The sequence below is a fragment of the Python bivittatus genome, unplaced genomic scaffold (assembly GCF_059951505.1).
Source record: "Python bivittatus isolate LINGU-HERP-01145 unplaced genomic scaffold, Pbiv_v1 ctg000080_np1212, whole genome shotgun sequence".
Classification (NCBI taxonomy): Eukaryota; Metazoa; Chordata; class Lepidosauria; order Squamata; family Pythonidae; genus Python; species Python bivittatus.
The window spans coordinates 77,421,108-77,448,514 of record NW_028277035.1 but is presented as its reverse complement, the minus strand read 5'-3'; the positions used below and the strand labels follow the sequence as shown (position 1 = coordinate 77,448,514).

The 27,407-nt window shown below is 39.1% G+C and overlaps 1 protein-coding gene across 6 annotated transcripts in view; it reads right to left on the bottom strand.

Moving 5' to 3' along the window:
• The window catches only part of TAFA4 (TAFA chemokine like family member 4), a 166,517-nt gene that overhangs the window by 24,665 nt on the left and 114,445 nt on the right, over positions 1-27,407 (bottom strand). For 5 of the 6 annotated variants that reach the window (XR_015794950.1, XR_015794949.1, XR_015794948.1 and 2 more), the window contains exon 5: positions 2,072-2,196. Coding sequence is in view for 1 of the 6 variants with exons in the window: in XM_088134363.1 (XP_087990489.1) it covers positions 2,072-2,196 (125 nt within the window). In the remaining 5 variants the exon portion in view is untranslated. The remainder of the gene's footprint in view (positions 1-2,071; positions 2,197-27,407) is intronic. The other variant, XR_015794952.1, reaches the window with a different exon arrangement.

Here is a 27,407-nt window from a genome sequence, read left to right as displayed (position 1 = left end):
AAAGGAAATAAAGTCTCTTACACAAAAAGAAAAAAGATTTTTTAGGGAATATACTTAGCTTTCCACATTTTATGTGCCATATGCTTTAAATTTAACACAAGCTTAAACTGTCAGGCAGATTTGAAAGCCCAGCCTTTACCTTCGTCTCTGTATAACAAAGACAAAATCAATAGCAAAAGCAAAGGCATGATTCTAGGGAATGCGAGGCAAAATCAACCAGTTGTTTTAGAGAAGAGCATTTTTTCCTTATTGACAAGGTTTTATCTATACACTTAGCAAGTTTGCAAACAAATCAGAGCACTGTCAACCTGCTTTGTTGTCAGTTCTTCCTCTTTATAACCTAAGTTTATATATCTAGAGCTTCCAGAGATGGCCTACTCCAGGCTTTCAAATTTGGGATTAAAAACTTCAAAACAAGAATATTGAAAAATATGGCTTGCAACCTTGACAAAAGGTCTAAGGCCAGTCTCAGAATCCAGATGACCAACAAATGGCAGCAGAGTCCCTTTTCTGTATATCTTTGCTGCCCATTAGCATTTGTCTTTTTTTTTTTTTTTGGGCCACCAGCCCTACAAAACATGTACTTCCCAGAAAGCAAATTGATGAGTTGGTCCTCACAGATATACAAGATCCTCCCTACAAAGCCCTCAGATTGTCTTTGCCTTTATTTTTTTTTTAATTTTAATTTTAATTTTGATAGAGGAAGAGGGAGCAAATGTTCCTATTTCCAAACAAAGCACTGGACTGGGGGAGGCATCTTGTACCCCCAAGATGTTTAAGACCGCTGATTCCACAATTCCACTGGCAATACTGGCTAGGTCTGATGTGTGTTGAAGTGCAAAACTCCTAGAGGACATCAAATTGCCTACATTTGCACAGGACTGCATCCACCTACTATTATGTTTTCTTTTTTTTAAAAAAGCCTATAGAAGTTATGAAGCTCCCAGGGATATTCTTGAAAAGAAAGATGATTCCCAGAGCTGACAATTTAAAAAAATCCATATAATTTTTAAGAATCAGGTATGGAGGGGGCTTGGTGACTGCCACAGAAAATATTCCACCTTCCGTCATAGGAAATGAAGATGGGACATGTACTGTATATGTGTAGAGCTCCCCATCCCTAACATACCAGTAGGGATGGGGAACTCTATCTCAGCTGCATAGAAATGCTAGAGAATGGACGTTTAAAGCTTCTATATGCATGCATTTGTGAGAATTCTTGTTCTAGTATGGCTCAAAAACAAAGCCAACATGGGGATACCAAGAGAAAGGCAGCATTGAAGATTTGTGATTAGTGTCACTTGTACCAGAAAGAAGCTGCAACCTTAGCTCAACCTTGACTCTAAGTGTCAGCCTTTTACTCCTTCCCTCAAAAGACTGTCATTCATTCCATAATATAGGAGGAACAGACCACTGACTTTGGGAACATTATGGTAATTAGTAAAACCTGACCTTAAACTGCATGGCTACATCTTCAGCAACTTAAGTACTACAGGAGATGAACTGCAGTCCTGAAAGACTGACACAAAATGCATGTCCCCCTTCCATAGATATGGCACCAAGGTGAATGATGTTTGTGTCTCTGTGTACACACATGGGCATGTGCGCGCACATACATCAAGGCATCTTTGAAGTAGAGATATCCATGCTTAGTGTAGAAAATTATAAAAATGGAGGGAGTTCTGATTAGAAGTCCTACCTCTGAATTAAAATCAGGAAAAGAAGGTGGGATTAGGACACAGTATAGCAGGGAGATGTTTTCTTAATATGCAAAGCCTCTTCATCTGCTATTTGCCCCATGGAGAAAAGCATAGTTTCCATGTAGTAACATATGTGATTTCTACCCTGGAGGGGTGGGGGGCAAACACTATTTCAGGAGGAAATTTAGATCAGAACTAAAGAGAACCGGTTAAACTGTCCTTTCCCACCCAGTGATATAATCTGGGCTTCTCTTGTGCATCCTTTTTTTAAAAAAGGTTGGAAAATCTAATACATCTCCCATTTGTCTCCTACCATAGTCCCTAATGTTGGTCAACTTGAGAGCAGGGAGTGAGTACCTCCATCCACTTACCTTGGTTGTTTTAATTTTGTTTCCACTGCTGCATGACCAACCTGAGTAATCTGGAAGCACTTTACATTCCTCTCCTTCCAGACATGGGCTCATATGACACCACCACTTCTGGATGACAATGGCAGCTGGAAAGAGAAAATGAAGTAACTTCAGAATAAAATGGAACAAATGCTACCCAGAGGATGCTACCCAGAAGCAGCTAATAACCTACTGAATCTTTCCAAGCCTGGCATCTCCAAATGTGTTGAGACTGCATGCCAAAAGGCACGTCAGAATGGGAATTCTGGGAGTTTCGTTGCCAACACATCTCAGAGGGAAAGGCTACTACTGTACCATGGAACCAGTGTAAGCAAGGATAGTAAGTTGCAGTTCATGCGCCAGATTCCAATGAGACTATCCTTCCTTCCTTCCTTCCTTCCTTCCTTCCTTCCTTCCTTCCTTCCTTCCTTCCTTCCTTCCTTCCTTCCTTCCTTCCTTCCTTCCTTCCCACTTAATAACTAAGATTCTCTTGACAGATTACAAAGTTACAAAAAAACATTAACTGCTAGGAAAAGAACATTTTAAGCCCTCATAAAAAAAAAAAATCAATGTCAGTTAAAAACAATAAAACAGAACCAATATATCTATGCACAGAGAGAAATTGGCATTTTATTTTATTTCTTTCTCCTGCTGAGTAGCCTCATCTTGGCCTTCACCATGCTGCAAACTGCTTCTGAACATCTACATTTTTTCTTACAGCAGTTTGAAGGTGAGCAAGTTGAATACTACTTTGAGTCACCACAAGAAAATTCATTCATGAAATTTTTAGGCCCAATTATTCTCATATTTATAACCTTTAGGACTTTCTTTTGGAGGCATTCTGTGAGCAATATCATCCTCCCATCAAAAGGGTCTTCAAAAAGAATTCGCACATCTCATTTTTTAATTCTCCAAGCAATGGTTTGGAAGGATCCAAAGTGAGTGTATGCATTTAATTATTTACTGATATTTGTATTCTGTCCTTGCTCCGGAGATTCTAAGCGGTCAATATTCAGATATTCAGAGCAATTAAAAACAATTCCAGATGTTGCTTTTTTTTTTTTTTTTGAAGAGTCAAATCTTTGTTGTTCTGTGAAATAACAGGAATTTGGAGGTGGGGCACATTCCAGAGAGTTGGGACAACTGTTGAAAAGCCCTGCTTCTTCTCAGCAGGCCTGCTCTTTAACCTATTGAGGAGGGGTTAACCAGATGCCTCAAGTTCAAAAGAACCCCTGATCACTTCACCAGATTTTGTCCCAGTTACTTCCTTTGGTTCTGCCAAAGTGGAGCCCAGATCTGAACAAATATGAGCAATTTTATCAGAAAAATGCTTAATCTGTCACAGCCCCCTAAAAAAAGATCTTCTGAGCTGTCCTTAAATGTTGCCACTGGACGACAATCTGCTGCTGATTCCCTCCCCAAGACCTTTCCCATTTGTTTGCAGTCCAAACAAATCTATCCCTCCCCTCTTCTCTGCCAGGTTACCCTCTCACCATGACCACAGTCCTCTGCATTCCCATTCCAAGAAAATGGATAGAGCTCCTCCCTCAACAACTCTCTGCCTCTTACTCAAAGAACGACAAACTTATCACTTACTCTGGATCTGCCCATGACACCCAATGACAAAATTCCAGGAGGGAGTATGGCAAGTATTTGCCTGCAGGTGCAGCCAGCTTGATTTCCTCATCTGTGAGGGAAAAAGATCCCTCGTCCAGACAGTAGAACTGCCTCCTCCTTCCTCCAGTCCTTCCCTCCTCTCCTTTTGTGAATAACTTAATAGAAGATGCCTTGGTTTCTTCAAACTACAGCTTGCTCCAGCAAACTCTGGATAAAGCAAACCCTTCTCATTCAAGATTACAAACCTGGATCCAACCATTTCAGTATGGAGAGTTCACTGAAAACATGGTTTGTTGGTTCACATATCATCACCAAATTCAACTTGCTGAAACGACAATGTGTTTTACTATCCAGGCAGGGAGTGGAAGAGGAAAAGGATAAACCATCAAAGCTGCAAATAGAGACAATCTCTTCCTCCATCATGCACAGGGAGGAAAGATTTAAATTGGTCTTGGATATTGATACTGGCCATACAGAAAGTCTCTTCAGCTACTACTACTATGATTATTCCTACTTAAACAGAATTCAAGGTAGCTTACAGTAATATCTAATTTCATATTTACTACAAGCCTGTGATGTAGGTTGAAAGAGAGAGGGAGAGAGGGAGGGAGAGTGGCTCAAGGACACTCAGTGGTCAAACGATAATTTGAAGCTATATCACTCCCCCCAGCCCAAGTCCTATACTCTAACTAGTTTACTATATATGAAATGTAACTTCTGAATGCAGTTAATATGTTTAATCTAAAATAGTCATATTGAAATTTATACTTCATTACAGCAATCTATAATGAACCTATTCTTGGGTTGTTCCTTTGAAAGTAGTACAAGGAAAGGAATTCCTAATCAGGTCACTCAGAAGTAAATGTTTAGTGCAAGTGACCTCTCATATTGTCAGCCTTGGAGGTAGTCCAGACAAGAAGCACACCCAAAAGTACTAGCTCTAACTTTATTGTAAGGTTATATTAATAGAGTCTTTCAAGTATGAAAGCACATCTCTCCCCCCTCCTCTTTACAGTCCAAGGAACTAGGGAAGGTCCCTTCTGAGGCATTTGCCACTTCCCCATTCCTTCTGCAGGCTCAGCTGCCTCTTATCTGACCATTGCCTACTCTGTGGCTCTTCCTTCTGTCTCCCAAGGTCATTCCCGCAGATCATTACACATATGAATGATTATAATGCAACCTCAGGAAGCAAGAATGGTTTTCAATGCAATATCCTGATGCAACAAGCTAAAAATAAGTGAATGTTTGCCAACAGTGCAATTTCAAAATAATCAACTGAAGATCACCAGCTGTTTGTCTGTTTTATAATATTTGTATACCATCTCACGCAGCAAGACTCAGGGCAGTGTTCAAGGAGCAACCAGACACAGAATATTTCAAGCCTGTTAAAAACAACCACAATAACAATCATAGTATGGATGAGTGCCCACAGTCAGCCTAGAGACCAATTGCCTGTTGAAACATAATGATTTTCAGGACTAGGAATGCAAAACATTTAAAATGACAGTAGTGTGATTTTTTTGCATACTTTAGGGGGGAAATGGAGAGGGAGAGAGAGAGAGGCTGACTGTGTAAATGTTCATGCAATACCATCTCACTAGAAGATACTAAATTTTCAAAGAGTTTACACCATGTAAAGCACATCAATATGGAGGGTGAGCATGAAGCTGCACATGCCTGCTTCCTACCTTGTCAAAAGCACCTTGGGGACCATTTCTCACTTTGGATGGCTCACCTTTGCTGTCCTGGTGACTGAAAATTGCATGCTTGCTTCCTCTACACATTAGTTATTGATGTGAGCTGAATCCTTGAAAAGAACTATGTCCATGCATTGTAGGAAAATTCTTTGAATATTGCAGAAATCAAACTAATAGAGAGACTTGTCCAACTAACTGGGCAATTCATGGAAAATATTTTCATGAATTATAACTGAACAAATAGAATTTCTGCCAGTGTTTCTCAACCTTGGCATGCATACTGGCTGGGGAATTCTGGGAGCTGAAGTCCACACATCTTAAAGTTAAATGTGAGAAACAGTGCTCTAGTCAAAGTGCTTTCTTGCATTTTTGACCACAGATTGGCCTGATTAAAGAATACATCAAGACAGAGGTCAGGAAAGAGTATTTCTTCTGAATGTAGAAACAATCCTATTGGATCAGGCTAAGGTACGTCTTAGTCCAACATTGTGTTTCTCACAGTGGCCAAGCATAATAAGCAGCACCTGTACCTATCCTAGGAACATATTTTGTTGCTTCCTCAATCCCCAAATGCCCATTGAAACAGCCAAGTTGATAAGAGCTTTCTAAATGTTACCAATGAGGATGCTGTTCTTGTTTCTGAGGGTGACTGCTTCCACAGGGAAGGCATTCAAGCCCCGATCATTTTGGTTGTCCTCTTCTCTGTTTTTTTCCTGCTCTATTCCTTTTTCCAATGCAAAAATCAGAATTGCACATAGTACTCCAGATGCAGATGTAAAAGTGCATTGCAATGTTGGCATTTTTGTCTTTCATTCCATTCCTAATGATCCCTAAATGGAATTGCCTTTTTCACAGGTATCTCACACCAAGTTAACATCTTCAACTGAGTACTGTGACTTTAAGATCTTTTCCTGGTTTACTCTGACAGCCCAGACTTCCTCAGTGTATATGTAAAATTAAAGGGTTTTGCTGCAATGTACATTGTTTTACCTCTACCCAAACTACCAAACTGTGTTTTTGATTTGGTTAACCACTGACACAGTTTAAAGAGTCCTTCTGGAGATCTTCACAATCACATTTAGTTTTTACCTCCCTGAAATCTGGAATATGCAGGTGGTGGTTACTGTAATTACTGTAATTCATTACTGTAATTCCAAGGTAATGTGATCAGGAACAGTGACAAGTTGTCAGAATGATGCTAAGCACAGTCCAACACAGAGCAGCAGTCGAAGGAGACTTTCACAATTTGTGTCAGGATAAGTGACCAAGAAAATGTTATTTCTTGGGGACTCCCATCTGCCTAGTTCCAGGATATGACCTTGTACTCTCAGCACTTCATTTCTGCCTTAAGCCTTGCCATCTCCATAGAAGTAGTATTAAACCTGCCATATGAGCTCTCTGGTTTGGCTAGCATTGAAATCAATCTCACGAACAATACCAGAGTTTTATCTTTTTCAGCAGAATAAACTTTTTCAGATTCCCTTAGTCTGATGCGTGCATACATGCTAGCATACATGTAAGCCTCCTCCTTATTTAACATGTCGCATCCATCCAATGAGTTGATGAACAGGAGATATAACCAGGAAGCATAGTAGCAGCAGGGCTGGCTGATACCGTTCCTGACCTTCTCAAGGAGGATTCTACACCAGCTTAAAAGCCGCTCTGGACCTCTGCATACCCCTGACATCAACAGTATTGGAGAGCTCAGCAAATTTATGACTGGGTTAGTTGCGATGGAGCTGAAGCTGAAACGCTGAAACTGCTGTAATGCTTGCTTGCTTTATTAATTCATCTCATTGCACCACCCTCTCAGTGGAAGGACCTCTCACCTCACTATTCTTCCTGGCTTCTGAACCTCAGGGTCTGTAAAGGAAATGCCCCTCACTAACCCAAACAAAATTTTAAAATAGGGTAGAATAGACAAGACATGTTCGTTTCCCCTTTACTTCGGTGCTGAACAAGCAGTGCTAGGCTCCTGTTTCTGTTTTCTTGGCAAGGTAACAAGTCCGCACAACCATCCAGATTTCTCTATCTAGCAGCAATACCACTGAGGATTAACAAAATCTTCACTAAAGACAATCTTTGCATGGTACAGAGATGCAAGTTTTTCCTTAACTTAATAATATAAATGGAAAAAAGCTGATACATGGTGGACAGAACACAAGGATGGAGTGACTTTTCTCTCTCATGTATAATTATAGTAAAACGTTCCCCACCCACAAGGCTAGAACCCAATGATCTTACCAATGCCAATGTGGATTTTTCCTTCATTTTCTAGCTGCACCAAGAGGGACGGCAATTAGAGCCCAAGTGTTATCTCTTTCCTCACGCCTGCAATTCCAGTCACAATAGTTACACGTCGAGCAAATACCTAGTTCAGAATTTATCACCACTGCAAGATCTCCATTGCTTTGCTAAACCACATTGCTGGTTACTTTTGTCTGATGACTCAGCAGGAGACAGCAACTGGTTGACCTTGGCTGGGCTCAGCTAAGTAGGGTCAGGCCTATTTAGTACTTGTATGAAGCATATTGCGACATGGACCAGACTGGAAGCTGGAAAACTTCAGTATGGAAGTATGTCTGTGAAGTCACTGGAATTCATTCTTGACTCAGAGGAAACTTGATCTTATTTTTAACTCTGTCTGACAGTATGCATGGCAAAGCACCAGCCTGTTTTCATCACTAACAGAGATATTGTTAGTGGCACAATTAAGGCTGAACCACAGGGCACTCGTCTAAGGCCCTGAAGCTGAGAGAGGCCAAAAATAACAAGTGAATCCAGAGACATTCTAGGGAATGATGGTAGATCGTCCTTTCAGACCTTGTGGCACCTAGAGTATTTTCTTGTTCCTAGTCCTCCCCCCCCCCCCCCCAGTTTTCTATTACATCCCTCCTGAGGAGGCAGGGGGAAGAATGTACCAGTGTTAGCACACCAACCAGGTTTGCTGTACAACAGCAATTCCAGCACAGTAGGGCAAAAAGGACAATCTTCCCCGTTGTCCTGGCAGTGAAGCTCTCTTTTAACATGATCCCTTGCATCTAAAATTTTGTTGGTGAATTGCCATGACAGCCCTTAATGCTTCCCTGATGTACGTATTTTATCCATTTAGGAGCGAATGAAACAAACAATGAATGTGCCACGTAGTATCTTTTGGTAGTTTTCTGTCAAGGCAGCTCAGCATCTCTGTTTAAGGAAACCGGTTTGTATACGAATGCAGTCATGCTGCCAATCTCTCAGCCCTTCGAAGTAGGCCAAGAAACAGGCACGGCAGGGATTCCAGAAATGCTCTGTATTGTAGTAAGCTAGAACAACAAATCTTGAACGCCTGTCCAAGCTTCTCTCTCTCCCATCTTATAGTAAAGAAAATTAAGACAGAGTTACTTTGAGTTTCCTTCTCATGCCTTCTTCTTTCGCAGGACTGATCAATCTTTTCTGCAAGTCCACCTTTTGTGGCTCCTTCTTTCCTTCCTTATGCTCAAGGTCAGCTGCACCTTCCTTTACACAATATACACACATTTAGGCTGATTAACTTTCATAGTCATAACCAGGTTTACATAGAAGTAAGTCTCACTGTGCTCAGCTGCAGTCTATATTCCTTTCATTTCTACAGGAGTTAACCAGCTCCAGTGCACCACTGCGAGCAAAGACAGGTCCTTCTAATAACCAGTCTACTTTTTCATTTGTTCATTCCTGTTATTCATATTGAATTTTTTTGAGGGGAACGGAGCTGGCAGGGTAGCTGGGTGAAAAAACATAAGACATCTTTATAATCCTTATAATCTGATTGTGTGGAAGCTATTCATCAGTTCAAATAAAGTTACTAGAGAAGATATTGGTTCACAATCCAAACTGAATTAGAAGCTGAAATATGAAAACAAATATTAACTTGTTTAGCTATTATTATTTTATTATGTCTGTGATACCTGAACCTTCACTCCTGGTTACAATTCCTCACTCTACAGAAGGGTATAAAATCCCTCTTCTTATATATAAAGATGAAGCAGCAGATTATTAATTCATGGGGCACTTTTTTGCTTCAACATCTAAATTAGTTTAACTGACAGCAGGTTGACAATGGTAGACTTGCTAGCTTGGGTGTTGATTCAATTATTTCATTTCTGCTGTGCACTTTCAGTGCAGGTAGCAGCTAGAAGTAACTTTAGGTGGGAGTCTATCATCACAGAGAATAATGTCATTGCCTGATGTTTACTTAATATCAAATGCAAATAATCTCTCCAAAGTCTGTGTGTGTGTATTTTTTTTTTTCATTCCTACTATTTCCAGCAAACATTTTTTTCTGGTTTAACCAGCTATTCCAAGAGAAAGCTGCACTTTCTCTGTAAGTGACATGCTTGGGGCTAGTTTAAAAAAAATAGATGGGGAAAACAATCCAAAATACAACTTCCTCCTCCCCCAAACCAAAAGCCCAACTTAGCTTAATGCTTTCAAGTCATTCAACCTGGTAACAGGATCTTAATATTGTAAAATTATCCCTCTAAATCTTGGCAGCAAATCCCATTGCAGAATTTCCGAAGGCTCCAAGGTATAGATTGTGCCATCGAAGGAACACCTGCATCTCTCGGGTTGCCCATCCCAGGCTTAAATATGAGCAGCTGTTTCGGCCATCAAGGCTGCATGAAGTTCCAGGTTCCAGGTCACACAAGCCATGCTGCACACACGCCTCACCCTTTCGTCCTTCTTCCCAGGGAGGCTTCCCCAGCTGCCAGTAACCTTGGCCAGTATCACTGTTTTCCCAAAGCCACTGGAACCATTTTTAGAAGGAGTTTAACTCCAGTGAGGCTGACCAGTGAAATTCAGCCTAACGTGGTGGAGTGAGTATCAGTAAAAATGAAGGTCATTCCCTCACTGCAGCTCCCCCCATAATGGGATTCTAGGCATGATTAAGATTAGTAATTGCTGTCACTGGGGAAGGCAAACTTGGATTTTCCCAAACAACTGGTTCCTTCTTCCAGAGGTAAACTGCTCACAGTCAAACATCTGTGCATGCATGTCTGTGTTTTCCTTCACAGCTTCATATAAGCTACAGAACAACATTACATTGGCTGAAGGAACTCCAATGGGATTGAGAACTACTTTGCCCTTAACTGCAATGAAACATTTCAAAGAAGCTCTCCTAAAGGTTTTTTTTTTTTTTTTAAAGAATGGGCATATCTTGTAGGGAGACTTTAGGGGGAAGGTGAATGCATACTTCAGTGATGCAATTAAATCCTTTGGGCTTGCATAGCTCCCTACATGTAAGACAAATTAGCAGGGAAAAAAGGCTGTCTGTAGTATTTCATACAACCCCTTTCAGTGTCATATGACATACAGAATACTTTGCAGTTTGATCACACTGTAGTTAGCCCTTCCCAATCTGGGGCTCTCCAAGTGTGTGGACTACAACTCCCATCACTCCTAGCCAGCTGGAAACCATGGGAATTGCAATCAAACAAGTTTGGCAGGTGGAAACTCTTTCTTGGTTGGAAAGAGTTATTTTACTTAACAGAAGATGGCTGTAACACAAAGCTTATCCCTTTTCTGGAAGGAGACTGTCAGCTTACTTCAAGATACTACCACGCCAAGAGTGTTTATTCCCCGAAAAAAGGTGAGAAGCCTAAATCTCTTGATCACATTGAATTCAAGTGTTTACTGCTTGTTTAAAAACAGACAAGAGGTTGACCTTTACAAAACACAATAGCCTGTGGCTCTGCTGGAGTCTTCTAGCTGCAGCAAAAGGCAGTTAAAAGCCACTGTTGTTGCTTCCCCCCCCCTTTCCTTTCTGTTCCATTTTTTAATTCTTCTTTTCATTTACTATGCTGCCTTGAGAGCTCAGCAAATCAATATAACTGGGGGAAACATGCTTCAAGCCCATTTCTGGAGCCTCACAGGATCCCTGGGAAACAGAAAAGAGAGACCTGCCAGTGGGTGACTCTGACTGCAGCATTAAGCTCTCTTGAGTGGCTACACACAATGAATAAAAGGTAATGATATTGCATAGCACAAAATTGCACAGGAAAATGTGTATGTATAGAGGCACAATTAAGAATAAATGCTATAATTTAAATAGTATACAGTACATAATAGGGTTGAGTACAACCAATGGCCCACATGCCTGCTCTTTTGCTTTTGGGTGTGTTAACCTATAATGGTCCAATCTGGATTAGGCCATCAGGCATATGAACAGAAGGATAATATTTCCTCATGTTCAGCAACAGTGCCAAAAAAACGCAAACTCTCTGAGTTGGCTTGAACTCTTTCTTGTCAGGGATATAGATGTGGTCTCATGGAGAATATAAGATGAATTCAACAGAACAACTGGTTGCAGAAGGGTTTAGTTTTCAATGGTTTTCTTATCCATAGCTAAGAGGAAGATTCAAGGTAGATAACAGGACATTTGGAATTGAGCAACAAAAGACAGAATTTGAAGTCGAATTATGTACAAATGATGAACATTTAATTGCCAAAATGTATAAACTCTTACTGAAATTTGAAATGGAGGATGAACAAGTGAAAAAGTGTATGATAAAATGGGGTAAGAATTTTTGACATAACACTATTGGAACAGTGGGAAAATGTGGTTGAAATTATTGAAATGTATACTATGTTATAACTTAAAAAAAGAGAATTTCTATAAAATGATGTACCATTGGTATACAACTCCAGAAAAATTAGCCAGAATGTATAAGTGTACTTCAAATTTATGTTGGAAATGTGGGCAACACAAAGGATCATTTTATCATGCCTAGTGGACTTGTAAAAAAGCCAGAAAATTTTGGGTTCAAATACATACAATGATCCAAAGAATTTTAAAGACTAAGATTCAAGTAAAACCGGACCTTTTCTTGTTGGGATTAATGGGCAGACAACTAGAAAAGAACCATGGAAGATTATTTTTATATATGATTACTGCTGCGAGACTATTATATGCACAAAAATGGAAAGACACTGATATACCCACAATGGAAGAATGGATGGTGAAGATGATGGAACTAGCAGAGATTAACTTGTTTGCTTAGAGGAAGACTAACTACTTCATTTATTAGTGACTGGAAAATCCTTATGAACTTTTTGCTGAAAAAAGAAAAAAAATGAACTTGTGATATATGGGTTTGACAATTAGAAAGGGTAGCTTATGGAAGAAGGAAGTTATTATGTAACCTTAGAGAGAGGGTAAAATATAAACGCATTTATAACTGCTGCCAAAAAGATCGGAAACCACTTCTTTATAATCTTTTCTTTTCTTTCTTTTTCTTTTCTGTTTTTTTCTTTTTCTATTTGCTTTCTTATTCACTATTCTTCTTTATTTCCTTTGTTTCTTTTCTAATATTTGTATTGCTTTTATCTTGTTAAAAATTATCCAATAAAAATTGTATTTTAAAAAAGGAAAATGTACATAGTTTGTCATTAGCTTGTTCTGGGATTATTGTCATTGTTGTTATTAGTTTACTTCCCAGTCTAGCCTATAACCTTGGTATTTCTTGGTAGGTCTCACATCCAAATCGCAACCAAGTCTCACACCCCTTGGCTTTTCAAGGTTACGAACTGCCATCTAGCTTCTGAACACTGACATGTCCCCACTCATTCTTTTTAAAGCTCTCATAGTATCAATGGAAGTTTTAAAAAAATATCCTCATATGAATGTCAGTGAATATTTTTAAACAATGATCATGGTGAAAAGAATGAAGTTCACCTTCTCCTCCCCAATGATTCAGATCCAGATCACGACATGGTACCCACACACCAAAACCAAATACAAAATGAAAGAGGAGCTGCATAATAAATATTTTACATGCCATGAGTTGTCCCACCTCAGATAAATGAAGGGCAGCTTAAAGATAATTGTTCTCCCTTCTTATGCTCTTTATCTTTGAACTACACTTAAACCAGACAGTTCTTCAAATACTGGATGACTTCAGGTAGAAAACGGCATTCAATAATTAAGATGGGTGACCATACTCTCTCCTACTACTCAAATAATGCCTTCACCTGCTCTTCTTCATAAAAATCAGAAAAATACAGAACTGTAGTCACAAAACTCTATTCAAGAAAATTAATTCACAGTTTAATAGCCAAAGCATTAAGCAAGGATAGGTGAACAGGTGATACCCTGCAAGATAAGCAAGTGTGTATACACCCTTAGTTAAAATAAATGGTCTTTGCTGGATCCCAACGAAATTTTGAAGGTCACAGATTCAAGTTTATAGCTAGCAAGCTTCTCTCCACAGATGGAGGGGGGAAATGCTGGTGGGTGCATTGGCGCCCATGCAGTTTAAAAAAAGAAAAAGAAACCTTGCATGAAGAGTGAACTTCCCCCCACTCTTGTGTGGTATCCTTCAATCAAAGTCCTAACATGGTTGTCCACTGGAACTTGCTGCTTTTGTTAGCGGTATCATGCCATCATGCTGCAAGCTCCGCCCCTTTTGCACGAGTGCACAATCTCATGATGCACGTACCAAAAAGGGCAGGGTTTGCATCACACCATTGAGTCCTATTTCAGGAAGAAAGCCATGCTTGCTACATATATAAAAGCCTTCAGACCTGCAAGGGACAGAGACAGTACGCTCTACCATCTTTACAAAGGATGAAGATAAGCAGGTCAATAAAGCCTGCTGGCTGTTGCAAACTCACCCAGTTTTCACCTGCTTTCTTTTCCCTTTTTTCCCCCTCGCCATTCTTTTGTTGTAATGAGCTGCTTTTACTTTTGTCACTATCTGCATTTGTAGCTGAATGGCACTGAGGAACTGCAAAGTGTTGTACCAACATTAATTAAACCTTGCAACTGGATAACTATTATTAGGCCCATTTCACAAATGAGATAGTGTTTAAGTGAAGCCTCAGTTGAAAAGAGTGGGCTTCTCTTATTTATCAGATTCAAGGCTTCTGGCAGGATGGGTTTTACGTTTTAATTACTATTTGTTTTTGTTCCTGCTGACTGCTGTTAGCTCCTGATGATCTCCTTGGCTGTGTTTCTCTACTTTAATCAACGCACAGCAAAGCTCTCTCTCCTTACAACCAAAGTTTCTCCAGCATAAAACATTAATAGCATGCTCAGATTCATGATCTTTGCAAAGGCCAGAAACTGGTGCTTGAACATTTCTCAATCCTAACACAAGGTGAACTCTATGATTTCTATTTTGCTTGAACCAACAGGGGCTTTCAGGGAGGTGAAACTTGTAAACTTGTAAAGATGGCAGTCATGCGATCGAAAAAGGGGGTGGCTGTGTGAACACAGCCACCAGCTTGATTTTTTTGACCCCTCCCCTTGCAGACACCCTTGGCAACTAAGCAAAGTCTTCTTCCTTTATTGCTACTACCACTATCATTGATAGGGCTTTGATTAATATATACATATTAATATCTGAATTAAAATTAGTTTTATTGATATTTTAAAAATAAATACATATAAATATAATATACATACACACAAATTTATATGACTAGGGAGGAGCTGTTGAAGCCATCAAGTAGAATCCTCTGCCCAGTGCAGGAATAATTATAAGAACAGGGTAAGTTTAAAAGTACAAGTTATTTTGTGGCACTTTAAAAAGAATCCCATTTATTAGGGGGAAAGCTTTCCTGTACTATAATCACCTCAGCCCATTCAGGTTTGAGGAGGTGAACTGTAAACGGGAAGGTCAGAAGAACATGAAATGCAGAAAATACAAGCAGAATGAGCCCTGAGTATAAATATATGTTTTTAATTAAATTGTTTCTTTGTTTATTGTTTGCTCTAGTGCAGGTATAAGACAATCATCTTATTCATTCCCTTTTTCTACACAGCAGCTTTGTAGCCAATATATTTATCCCACATACTATTTCAAGGGTTCTTAAAGGGGAATAGTTTGACATTTAAACAATGAGAGGCTGAATGCAATTAAAATGATACATTGCAGACAAGCACTTACAGAAAAACTCTTTTTATGAAGTGACACTTACTACTGTCATTGTTCAGGAATTACAGTAGCTCCACTCTTGGTGAGCTTTATGACAACGGTCAACCACACTGGATCTCTAAGAGTTGCCAATGCTCTTTTTTGCAACATCTGGAATCATTGAAATTCAGCACAGAATACTTAATTGCAAAGATGCTCACCAATGTCCATGAGAAAACTAAATAAAGGGAATGGGTGTACTAAAGAAACTCGACAACTTTAATATATTTATTTAAAACATGAATAAGTATATAAGTTTGTGGCACTTCCTCAGCACATCCATTTGCTTAGCAATATCAGTTCAAAAACACACAACAATGGAAAGGGATCTAAAATTTACCCATCAAGCTTATTATTGAGCATGGCTACCAAAAAACAATCCTGCAGTTCCTTTATACATTTATTTTATTTTATTACATGCAGTTAAGCTGAGTTAATATATACATACCCACAAAAGAAATCATGCTATTAATCTCAAAATTAACAATCATAATAAAAATACCTGGAAAATTATATCAAGAACAGAATTATGGGGAAAAAATGACCATATTCCTCAAAAGTCTTCCTTACCCCTTTGTAGAAAAAAAATCAAATTCAAATATTAGTAAACACATATCAACACTTGGTCGGCAAGATGCATGATTCTTTATGGTTGTCAGTATCAAATCAATTATATGGATGATCCACTGGTGCGTCCTAAGAATGAACAAAACAAACTTGTGCTACAGCTAGTTCCAAACTGTTGATATATCTTAACATCTTTTATCTGACTATTTTCAGAGATTAATTCATATCAAGCCAAAGACATTCTAAAACACATGGGTCAGGTTCAAGACATGACATATTGCAATAAATGCTGAAAGGGTGACTCTTGCCCAGTGGGCAGTAGAGATGGGGGAAGCTTTTCCATCTTATGCCCTGATCCACATGAAAACCATACTCTTTACTACGTTGTTGGCATCAGAGTAGTTCCCATCCCAACACAAATTAAACAGAACTTTGTAAGTGTCTGCTGCAGGATGCATTTCCCTTATAAGCAGAAACATATGCTACTTCTTTTCCAGTAGAAATACAATCAAAATAGTACATGATATGAATGCAGCCCCTTCCTGAATCCTGAACTTCTACCAGTTTGTAAGTGGGACTCTCCATTATTATTTTGAGCTCTCAACCATAATTGGGGGGGGGGTCTATTTTGCAAGACAGGAGAGGGTTAAAAATGAAATAATATAAAGCAACATAAAAATATGCATAAGTTAGATAAGTTGAAGGTAAAAAAAAAATCATATATACCAGGATCTGGGAATGTTTAGCCTACAGAAAAGACGATTATAGAGATATATTGTAGCAGTCTTCATATATTTGAAGGGTTCTCACACAGAAAATGGCATGGACTTGTTCTCTGTTGCTCTAGAACCTGTGTGTTAAAACTACAAGGAAGTAGCTTCAAGCTAGACATTAAGAGGAACCTCCCACCTGTACAAGCTGTCAGGCAGTGAAATAGGCTGTCACATGAAGCTGGGGGTCTTCAAAAAGCTGCTGGATGGTCATCTGTCAAAGGTAATCTTAGTGGTTCCTGAACTGAGCAGCAGGTTGGATTCGATGACCTCTAAACTCATTTCCAATTCTTATGTTTCTATGACTTTTACACACACGCACAAACACATACACACACACACACAAATACAACACTATTGTACAAGTGTTGTTGAGGAGCTGTATTAAAAATGACATTCTGAACATCTTGATTATCTTTTCTTCTTTAAATAATTAATTATTGTTATTGTTTGATTCTCCCTTAGCTTTGGAGAAGCAACTGGCCCATATGCTTTACAAATAGAGATAGATTTCCTACACCTATTATTTTTAATGTTGGAAGTAAATGCTGGGCAAGGAGTCAGTCAGCTCTGCAACATGAACACCACCTTGTAGCATCTAACGGACTCATTGGCAGGCAATTTTTTTAAAAAAATTAGCAAACACAATGGTCTGAAATTTGAAAATCTCAGCTTTGAAGGTGATGCTCTTCTGCTGACTTAGTAAGGACAGATATGTATTTCTTTGTTTCCTTTTTTTGATAACTCTCCCCAAGAAAATATATCTAGCCTCAGACTGATGCTGAGTTATAAACTGCTTCCCAGACCATCTTGGGATCCACCACCTTTCTGAGCACGGTGTGACGTGAAACCTTGACTGACATTGTATCAAGAGCCTCACTTCTGCTGTGTTGAATTAGGGACAATCTGCCTAGAAATCTCTCTTTTGTGCTTCCAAATTAACATAAGACTAGCCTCTTCTCTCTAATACTCACAAACATGGAATAGCTAAATGTCCCATTTTTCATCTCAAAAAACTATATCCAATCTAGCAGCCAGATTTCCAATACACTTCAATCACAGTAAGCCTAAGGAACTTTCAGACATATTTTTAGTCTACCAGAAGAATATACTACCTAGCAGTTTCATAGCCTTCCCATCTCTAAGCCATATACTGTATATTTCTCCCTCCACTATTATTTTATTGAAAATCTAATAATTAAATATTTTAACTAATTACATTTTTAAATTAAAATGTAAATAATTATATTTAAAAAGTGCAACCTACCCATAACTCAATATATACGTTTTAGTACAAGTTCAGCAACCTTTCAGATTCTCCTTTACCCTTCAGAAGGTAATTATTTCTAGGGGAGAATATTTCTGTCAAATTGTGGGAACTATCTTTAGTTTTAAATAATTATTTTCAGTTTATTTACTATTAATGTTTAAACTGTATTTGTACCGTGGATGTTTCAATGATCATTGTGAGTCCTTGCCAGGTCAGGGGCATGTAAACATAAAACATACATTTGTCCTGGTATCTGAATATGCAGAGTACTCCAGCAGTTGAGAATATGTTGTCCTTCCAAGTTGGCCACAGCCATTCAGCAAGGCAAGACTTTCAAATTAAATTTGTGAGCTCACCAACTGTACCAAAAGAAGCACTTGTCTGGAATACCTTAAAGTAACCATACCTTTTCCTAGACTCATACGGCAATTGGGGAAGGCAGGGCTATGATCTCAGGAGACTGTCTACTAATTACATTTACTGCACACAAACAATTTCTTTTATTTTACTTCTTCTATTAAGCAAAATTTATTTTTCTTTGCGGGGGAAAGGAAGGGATACTAATTAATTCACAAACTGTAGAAGCTCTAGGGTAGAATATTGAGCTGTTGGTCATCCCAGAAATGTGAGACATTTATTATATCAGTCTTAACTTTTTGCTAGAAGTTTGTTACTAAGATTACTATAAAGTACTTATTGCGTACTTCAGATTGTGTGTGTGTGTGTGTGGGGGCCTGTCTTATTGAGTCTACAATAAGCTGTTATGTTTTAAAAGTAGATGTTGTACTTGTGAATTGTTGGGTGAATATATCAGGCAGGGCTTTTTCAGGCTTCAATAGAATGTGGATAATAGTTTGCAAAACATTATTAGCTTGGAACATTTGCACCTTCTTGCATTATCAGGAAGACAGCAATCTCACCTGTCCATTAAATGGTTGTTAGCAAGAGAATCAAGAAGTTCCTAACTGCAAACATAGAGATAAATTGGGTGCTAAAGTGAAAGTATTTGGTTGCCAAGATTTCTATAACCTAATGTCTTTTCCTTTTCAGCGCATCTGATTAAAGAATCAGGATACGTACCTGCAGCACAAGCTTGTCAAGAGTTAGCCAGGCTACACAAACTGCTCCTGGACTTTTGGATAAATAAGCCAGAGTACTACAATCATGCATGTGGACAACAAAAGTTGTATTCTGATTTCCAATTCAGAGCTACTCCACATACAGTGTATATTGATGTCAAGCACCATCGTGTGTGAGATGGGTTTGCGGAGCAGAAGTTTTCTTTCCACAGAAGAGACAGAAGCAGACGTACTCACCAAGCCACTGTCAAGAGATCAGTGTAAAGTCTTTTGTGAAGCAAGGGGGATTGTGAACTGGTGCCACAGCCATTGAGAAGGGGAATGTTGGAATTCAGCCTAGCTTGCACCAGCTTTCTCTACCTAAACCTACTGACCTTGAGTGGCAACAGAGGGACTTATATTTTATCTCTTTCCTAAAAGACTTATTCTGCATGTCCCTGTGGAACATGCTCCTATCGGTTAGGCTGATATTCTCAAAGCTTTTATCACTTCCTTCCTTCTTCTCATTTCTGTTTTTTCTCTTCTGACTCTATCTATGTAATTCAGCCACTTACCTGAATCACTGTTCCCCCATAATGGAGAAGAGCATACTGTATCTTCTTAGCTGAAGACAGATTTAAGAAATTTAGGCTTTCCAATCACCATCTTAACTATATATTACTAAAACCATCATTCTGTTTATCTCTCTGTACTCTCAAGTTAGCCGAAACAGTGCATTATACCACAACAATTTTTGAATCAAGGTTCCTAAAATCCCATAACCTAAAGAATGCATTAAAAAATCCAGGACCTGTTATTCCTGTGGAACTGAAACTTCCGTGATGTTCACACCAGTTTTATTCACAAAGTTGTGGCCACTGCAGTGCCCCGCGGTCATGTGATTGTGATTTCCGACGCTCCCTGCCAGCTTCCCACAAGCAAAGTCAATGGGTAAGCTGGTAGGAAGTCGTTCCCGCTCCCACTGCTTTTTTGCCCACCTGTGGTCATTCTGTTTATCTGTTTAGGTAAGTAAATATTGACTTATTACTGAAGTTCATTTGCTACTACAATTACTTTTCTGTTTATGAAATATATTCTTCTTAGATGATCATGGGACCACCCAGCATTGGGGTAAAAAAAATACATGCAGCCTAAAATTGAATGTTCATTCTGGTCACATCAAACTGTACTACCTTTCTCTCAAAGGATAACCCAATGGGTCACAGTGTTGTCTAGTTTCCTAATTAAAGTAATCTTTTTTTTTCACACAAGCATCAGTCTCAAGGATACTTTATTTCAAAAGTTATACTCCTAACTTTAGTGTTTCCCTCCACATGGATTCTTTCCATTATATTAAGCTACCTGCTATATGGCATACCATTTTGATGTAGCTTTACAGTGGTTTAATAAATTTAGGGCTATAGCCAATATTTCATTTTGCTCTCAGATTTATTTTATTCTGCTTTTTAAGTCTCTTGGTACATATATACAAAAAAGGTTGAAGTTACTAAGCCCATATTGGGGGCAATAGGATTAGTTCTTTGAAAAGGAAATGAATACTGAAAATAATTAGTTACACAAGTGAGGGCAGGAAGAGACAACCTTAATTAAAAAGCTCCTTTAGGCTTCTGCATACAGAAGCCTCACAGAGTTGCATTCATCCCAAAAAATAAGATTTGCAAACTATAAGTGGACATACATGGATTCCTGCCCTAAATATAGAATAAATTATCTCAGAGTTTATAGTATAAATTTTAAAAAACCCTCTAAGCTATCATACTAAAGGGGAAATGTAGAGTTGCCTGCTTTGTACATCCAATACATGCATTCATAATTTTTCCTTTATTAAATCTCAAAACATATGCAGTGAACAGTTTCAACAAAGATCTGTTAGGGCAATTATTAGAATATTGTAAAAAAAAAAGAAAGAGAGAATCTACCTCTGCCATTTAGATGCATATTTTAAGTAAATATCTTGAATTTATTCCACATCATAAAGTGCTTGATTGTTCATGGTGCATAGTATATAAAAAAGATTACAGGTCTTGCCTTGGAAGAGATGAATGTGTACACACACAAACACACAGAGTAATTACATCTGAGTTGCATGCCCAAATATATGTAATATGAAAAATATAAACTTACAGGCAACATTTAATCTCTGAATAAGAGAAGATAATATGTGACATGGGGGATATATAAGATATCTGAGGGAAGTGATCTTATATCTGATATTTCAACAACTCAAAAATAGGTTATGTTCCACCTAACCTGGGGTAACACACAAATGTTTCTGGGGAGGTGGAGTTTTCAGCTTTTCTAAATAATAAATAGGTCTCCTTCTGTGATAGCTATCCATCAATATTGATTAAATTCCATTTTATATTTATTTATCATATTTATGTAGCCACCCATCTCACACAAAGTGACTCTTATATATTCAATTGATTTGGAAAGCTGATCGATTCAAACATTCAAACTAATTGGAAAATCAGTCAGGTTCAATCTTATTTTCCAATTATTTTCCATGTTCTAACTCCAAATTGGACCTGATTTGATATAACTTATTTGAATCATTAAAATGCATCTGTTTGGTTTGGTCTGAACATGTTCTATTCCACTCAATAAATCAAATAAATTCAAAGATCCAATTTTTTTCAAATTCATCTGCCTTGATTCACACAGGGCTAATTTGTTGTGTAATGTTATATAGGATAATAATAATGGGATGAGGTATCATCAGTATGCTGATGATACTCAATTATATATCTCCATCCCTGGTGAGGTAAGTGACGCCATGACCACCCTCTCGCAGTGCCTGGAGGCTGTGAGGGTCTGGATGGGGAACAACAGGCTCCAGCTGAACCCTGGTAAGACGGAGTGGCTGTGGGTTAATGGCTCCTCTCTATCCGGGACATTGTCATCGTTGGTGCTGGATGGGGTAGCACTGCCCCAGACAGACCCAGTGTGTAATTTGGGGGTCCTCCTGGACTCACAGCTCCTGCTCGAAAAGCAGGTGGCAGCTGTGGCCAGGAGGGCTTTTGCACATCTCCGGGTTGTGCACCAGTTACGCCCTTTCCTGGATCGGGATGCCCTTCGAACGGTCACTCATACCCTTGTTATCTCCCAGATAGACTACTGCAATGGGGCTACCCTTGAAGAGTAACCGGAAGCTTCAGCTGGTCCAGAATGCAGCCGTGCAAGCTATTTTTGGGGTCCGAAAAAGGACCCATATAACACCATTGCTCCGTGAGCTGCATTGGGTACCGGTTTGCTTCTGGGTCCAATTCAAGGTGTTGGTTATCACCTTTAAAGCCCTACATGGCATGGGGCCAGGCTACCTGAGGGACCGCCTCTCCACCACGATTTCAACCTGTCCCACCCAATCACACAGAGAGGGCATGCTCTGGACCCCCTCGGCAAAAGAACTCCGACTAGCAGGGTTCAGAAGGTGGGCCTTCTCTGCTATAGCCCCCACCCTTTGGAACATCTTGGCCCCAGAGGTGAGACAGGCCCCCTCACTCCCAGCCTTTCGGAGGGAATTGAAGACCTGGCTCTGCCATCTGGCCTGGGGTGGGGAGGGAGGTCATTGGATATGGGGTTGGCTAGCCCCCTAGAGGCCTGGTGTTGCTTCCATCGGACTCCTGGATTTTTCCTTTTCCTTTTATTCTGTGCAAATGTGTTCTCTTATAAATTTTAACTGTATATTTATTTATTAATATGTTGTAAGCTGCCCAGAGTCCCCCATTGGGGGGAGATGGGTGGTGATACGCTTAATAAATAAAGAAATAAATGATGTAATCAACAATGGATAATATAATTTCAGAAGAGAATCTGCATAGAGAGTCAAGTTGGGGGTCACAACTGTGAGATCAAAGCTCTCCCCTTTTGTACATATGTTGACATCACAGGCACTTACAAAGGGGTGGAGCTTTGATCATGCAGTCACAAATGTCATCTTGACTTTTTTTACACCCCTTAATGCCCCTGGCAGAAGATGTGAGTTACAGATGAATCAATATGGCTTAGAAGCTCTAGATGCCTTTCTAATTTTTTTCTTATTCCACTCTATTTCTCCTGACCGAGGGGATTATCCATGAAAACATTCAATCAGATTTGTTTCAGATATCTTCTGATGCAATTAAAAAGCACATAAACGTGTATATGTGTGTGCATACACACACACACACATATATATATAAATATCTATTATTTATTTAATGTTTAGCAAATTTATACCCCACCTTTATGCTCAGGTGACCATTCAAGGGAGACAAGTTTTTTAAAAATACAAAAGTTAAAACTATATGATCGATACTAACATCAGTTACATTATATTCATCTCTGAAAGCAAACTTTCTAACCAGGAAGAAACAAAAGGTCAAAATCCAAAACATAATGGGGACTTAGTGCAAACAGGTTTATCCAAAAAATTGGATGAACTACACCATTCATTTTGCTTTACCCACCATTTGTGAAAGTTTTACACATGCTGAATCCTTGTAGCTGAGTTTCTGTCTCTCTACCTCCACCTATTGTAATATGCTGCTACTCTTGGCATTTGCCTCCATAATAAAGAAAGAACTTACAAAAAAGAACTCCAAAAGAACTTACAAAACACCTTGGAGCTCCAAAAGAACTTACAAAACAGAGGGGAGCAAATGTTCTATCAACTTCCCACTACAGTGCCTCCAGAAAATCAAAGACCTAAAAATAAATGAAGATGAAATTATGGTTTCATTCAACGTCACAGCACTCTTTACATCCATAGACCCAAACTAGTGAAAGAATCCATAGCAGCAGTACTACAAAACACACCCAACCTAACCAAATACACTAAGATCGAAATCACCAGAATCATGGACCTCATCAACCACTGCCTCACTATCTACTTTCAGTTTGATGGACAAATATACCAACAAATCAGAGGAGTACCCTTGGGATCACCACTCTCAGGACTCATAGCAGAGATGGTAATGCAGCATCTAGAAACTATTGCACTCCCACACATATAACCAAAAGTATGGATCCAGTATGTAGACGACACTTTCGTCATAATAAAATTGGAATAACTAGAGAAGGCACATGAAACAACAACATCTTCAAAGGAATAAAATTCACAACGGAAGAAGAAAACAACAACACACTATCCTTCCTGGATATCCTCATCAGCAGAGGAAATGATGGCAAATTAGAAACAAAAGTCTACCAAAAAACAGCCCACACTAACCAAGTGCTCCATTACCAAAGTAACAACCCAACCTCCCACAAGAGGAGCTATGTAAGAACATTATTAAGATGAGCACAAACACACTGCAGCAACCCAGAACACCAGAAAAAAGAAACAGACTGCCTATACAACATCTTCCAACAAAATGGATACCCATGCAACTTTATCAAAAAGTGCCTGACCACTCAACCCACTACAGCACAACCAACACAAGCTATGAAAAGGATAACATTGCCATACATCAAAAACATTTCAGAAATAACCAACAGACTATTACAGCCACATGGCATCATCATAGCATGCAAACCAACTAAAGCCTTCCAAAACATCTTAAGTAAACCAAAAGACCCAGTAGCCAAAGAAGAAAACAGGAATCATCTACAACATTCAGTGTAAGGACTGTAACAGCCAGTATGTAGGACAGACAGGCAGAAGATTAGCAGAGCATCCATAAACACCAAGTAGCAGTCAGAAGACACAATGAAAACTCCTTAATCTCACAACACATGGACAGACACAACCATAGTTTCAACTGGGAAACTGTGAACATGCTAGACCAAGTTAAATCCAAAAATGCTAGGGAATTCCTGGAAGCTTGGCATTCAGACAAATCAGCCATCAATAGACACACAGAGATAAACCACATTTACACATCATTCAAAAGAGACAATAAAAAAGCTAAGAAGGCAACAAAAAGATGAGAATACATCCTCTCCAGCAGCCTACACCCAGATAAGCAGGGATTAACACCAGACAAACAATCAAGAAGAAAACAATACCCCAATCAAGGAACTACCAAGGAGAAAACCACACCCCCACCCGCACTGGCAGGGCAGGCTACTGTACATAAACAGGGGGCAAACACCACACTCACAAGCACTGATGATGTCGGGTAATGAAACATCTGCAATCGATCAACCAAGCTCAGAGAGCACTAAGAAATCCCCTGTTCACTCTGGGCTACATACGTGCTCTTCTATTTGCTTCCATAAGATGTTTTCTTTTCAGCTCAGATTTGTTCACATTGTCTTGATGCCCTGTCCTGCTAATTCTGTCACCCATACTCATGATTATTGATCAGAAGCCCCACAAAGTGATGCTTTCTTTCCACAGAAGACTTAAATTAACTGAAAAACACATTTAATTTCTCTTCCAAACTCATTGGTACCTTCCATGGAAGACATAAACATTAGATAAGGTTCAAAAGTTGGCAGCACAACTATAATCTGGCTAGGGCATGTTTTACCATTGAAACTTCTTTAAGTCTTGCATTAAGTCATAGATTAAATCATCACGGAAGTTAGGAGGATTTGAAGCTCTTTGTTATTGCTAATTCATTTTAAAAGGTTATGATTTTGTGTGGAAAGTAATGAAAACAGAAGATAAGTATCTTCTACATGGCTTAACAAATACACTTTCTATGTCAATATTAATTAGCAGGAAGCTTTTAAATAATGTACTGTTTTGCTTTCATTTAAATATAAATCTCACAACATTTTATATCTTAGGACTTTTTCACTGCTGTTGACAGAAGCACTAAGTAGAATTTATAGATCTCATTGTTCAACATTAAACTATCCAGTAAAAGAGAGAAATATAATCACTCTGCTGTTGAGGGGAGAAGGAAAGTATCACATTAAGCCATTTCTTGATTTTTTTAAAAAGCAATCTAAATTTCAGGCATTAATATGCACTTAAATCAAGGAAGGGAAACCCTTCACATTTTCATTAGGAGTCATATAAATATCCGCTGCGGAAATTCAAAGAGGAGGTATCATTTCAGAATGTCCACCTACCCAGACGAGGGTGGCTGTTCTTATGCATTGCCAGAGACAGGGAGAGGGAGAAAAGAAATAGAAGATATTTATCAATATCAATATTGATACATAGAAATAGATATAATTCTCATTTAAATAGAAATGCAAATTATGGAAAGCAGCTGTAACTGGGAGGCTTTCAAGGTTACCCTGTCTGAACGTCAAAAATTGAGATGATCTTTGGAAAACAGCAAAGAGAATTAGAGTTTAGTGAACATCCATTTTTTTCAGCCCAGCTCAAGTAGCTGTACTACCAATTCACTTTGCTCCCTAGGCTGAGGTTAAGGTTGATGGCCAAATTCAACACCTCTATTCTCTCTTAGGGTGCCTCTATCTTTAAACCAGACTGTAATCTAAATGGCAAATATCTTTAAATAGCTCTGCTAAGACAGAAATGCCCATTTCTCCTGTAGTTTAATCTCACAGAAACATGCCTTAAGTCTCATCACTCCCCTCTTCATTACTAGCATGGCCTTGTGAAGGTGATTAGAAGATGATCTTCATTTTCCACTGAATTCCACTGAGTCTCTGACTCTAGTGTTTGCCTTATATGTACATAATGGGCCTGAGTTTCTTTCAGCCATGGAGACTCCCTGGATGACTTTGTGCCAATTTCATCCATCCATCCATCCATCCATCCATCCATCCATCCATCCATCCATCCATTCAATTTATATACTGTAGCTGCCCATCTCAAACCAGTGATTCTGGGTGGCTAACAATAATAAAAACAAACACTTAAAACAAAGCAAAAAATTAAATATAAATCTAAATACAGCCAAGAGATCTAAAAACCGTTGGTATCAGCACAACCATGAAACGGCCCTTTGCACACTCGAAGCCCCAGGCCCAGGCATAAAGCTAGATCTTCAAGGCCTTCCAAAAAGCTGAAAGGGTCGGGGCCATCCTAATCTCAGGAGGGGGATGTTCTGGACGGCAGGCACCACAGCGGAAAAGACATGTCTCCTGGTCCCCGCCAGCCAACATTCCTTGGCTAACAAGACCTGGAGCATGCCCATCCTGCCAGACCAGATTGGACGGGTAGAAACAACTGGGAAAAGACAGTCCCTAAGGTAGCCCAGTCCCAAGCCACTGCTATCTCTCTCAGCCCAATCTTCCTCCTAGGGGTTGCTATCGTGGGGATAAAAGTGAAGGGAGATCCCCATGTAAGCCTCCTGCAGGAAAGATGAGATACACAAGTCAATCTAAGGAAACAAATAATTCCATCCCTCTCCTTAACCATGAAATCCTACTGTACAACTTAGTAACTTTGTTTCTTCATGCTTCAAAGTATAACATTTCAACAGCTTCCATGGAGAAAAGTGGTAGATCTGTACTGGTTTTGTGGCAATGGGGG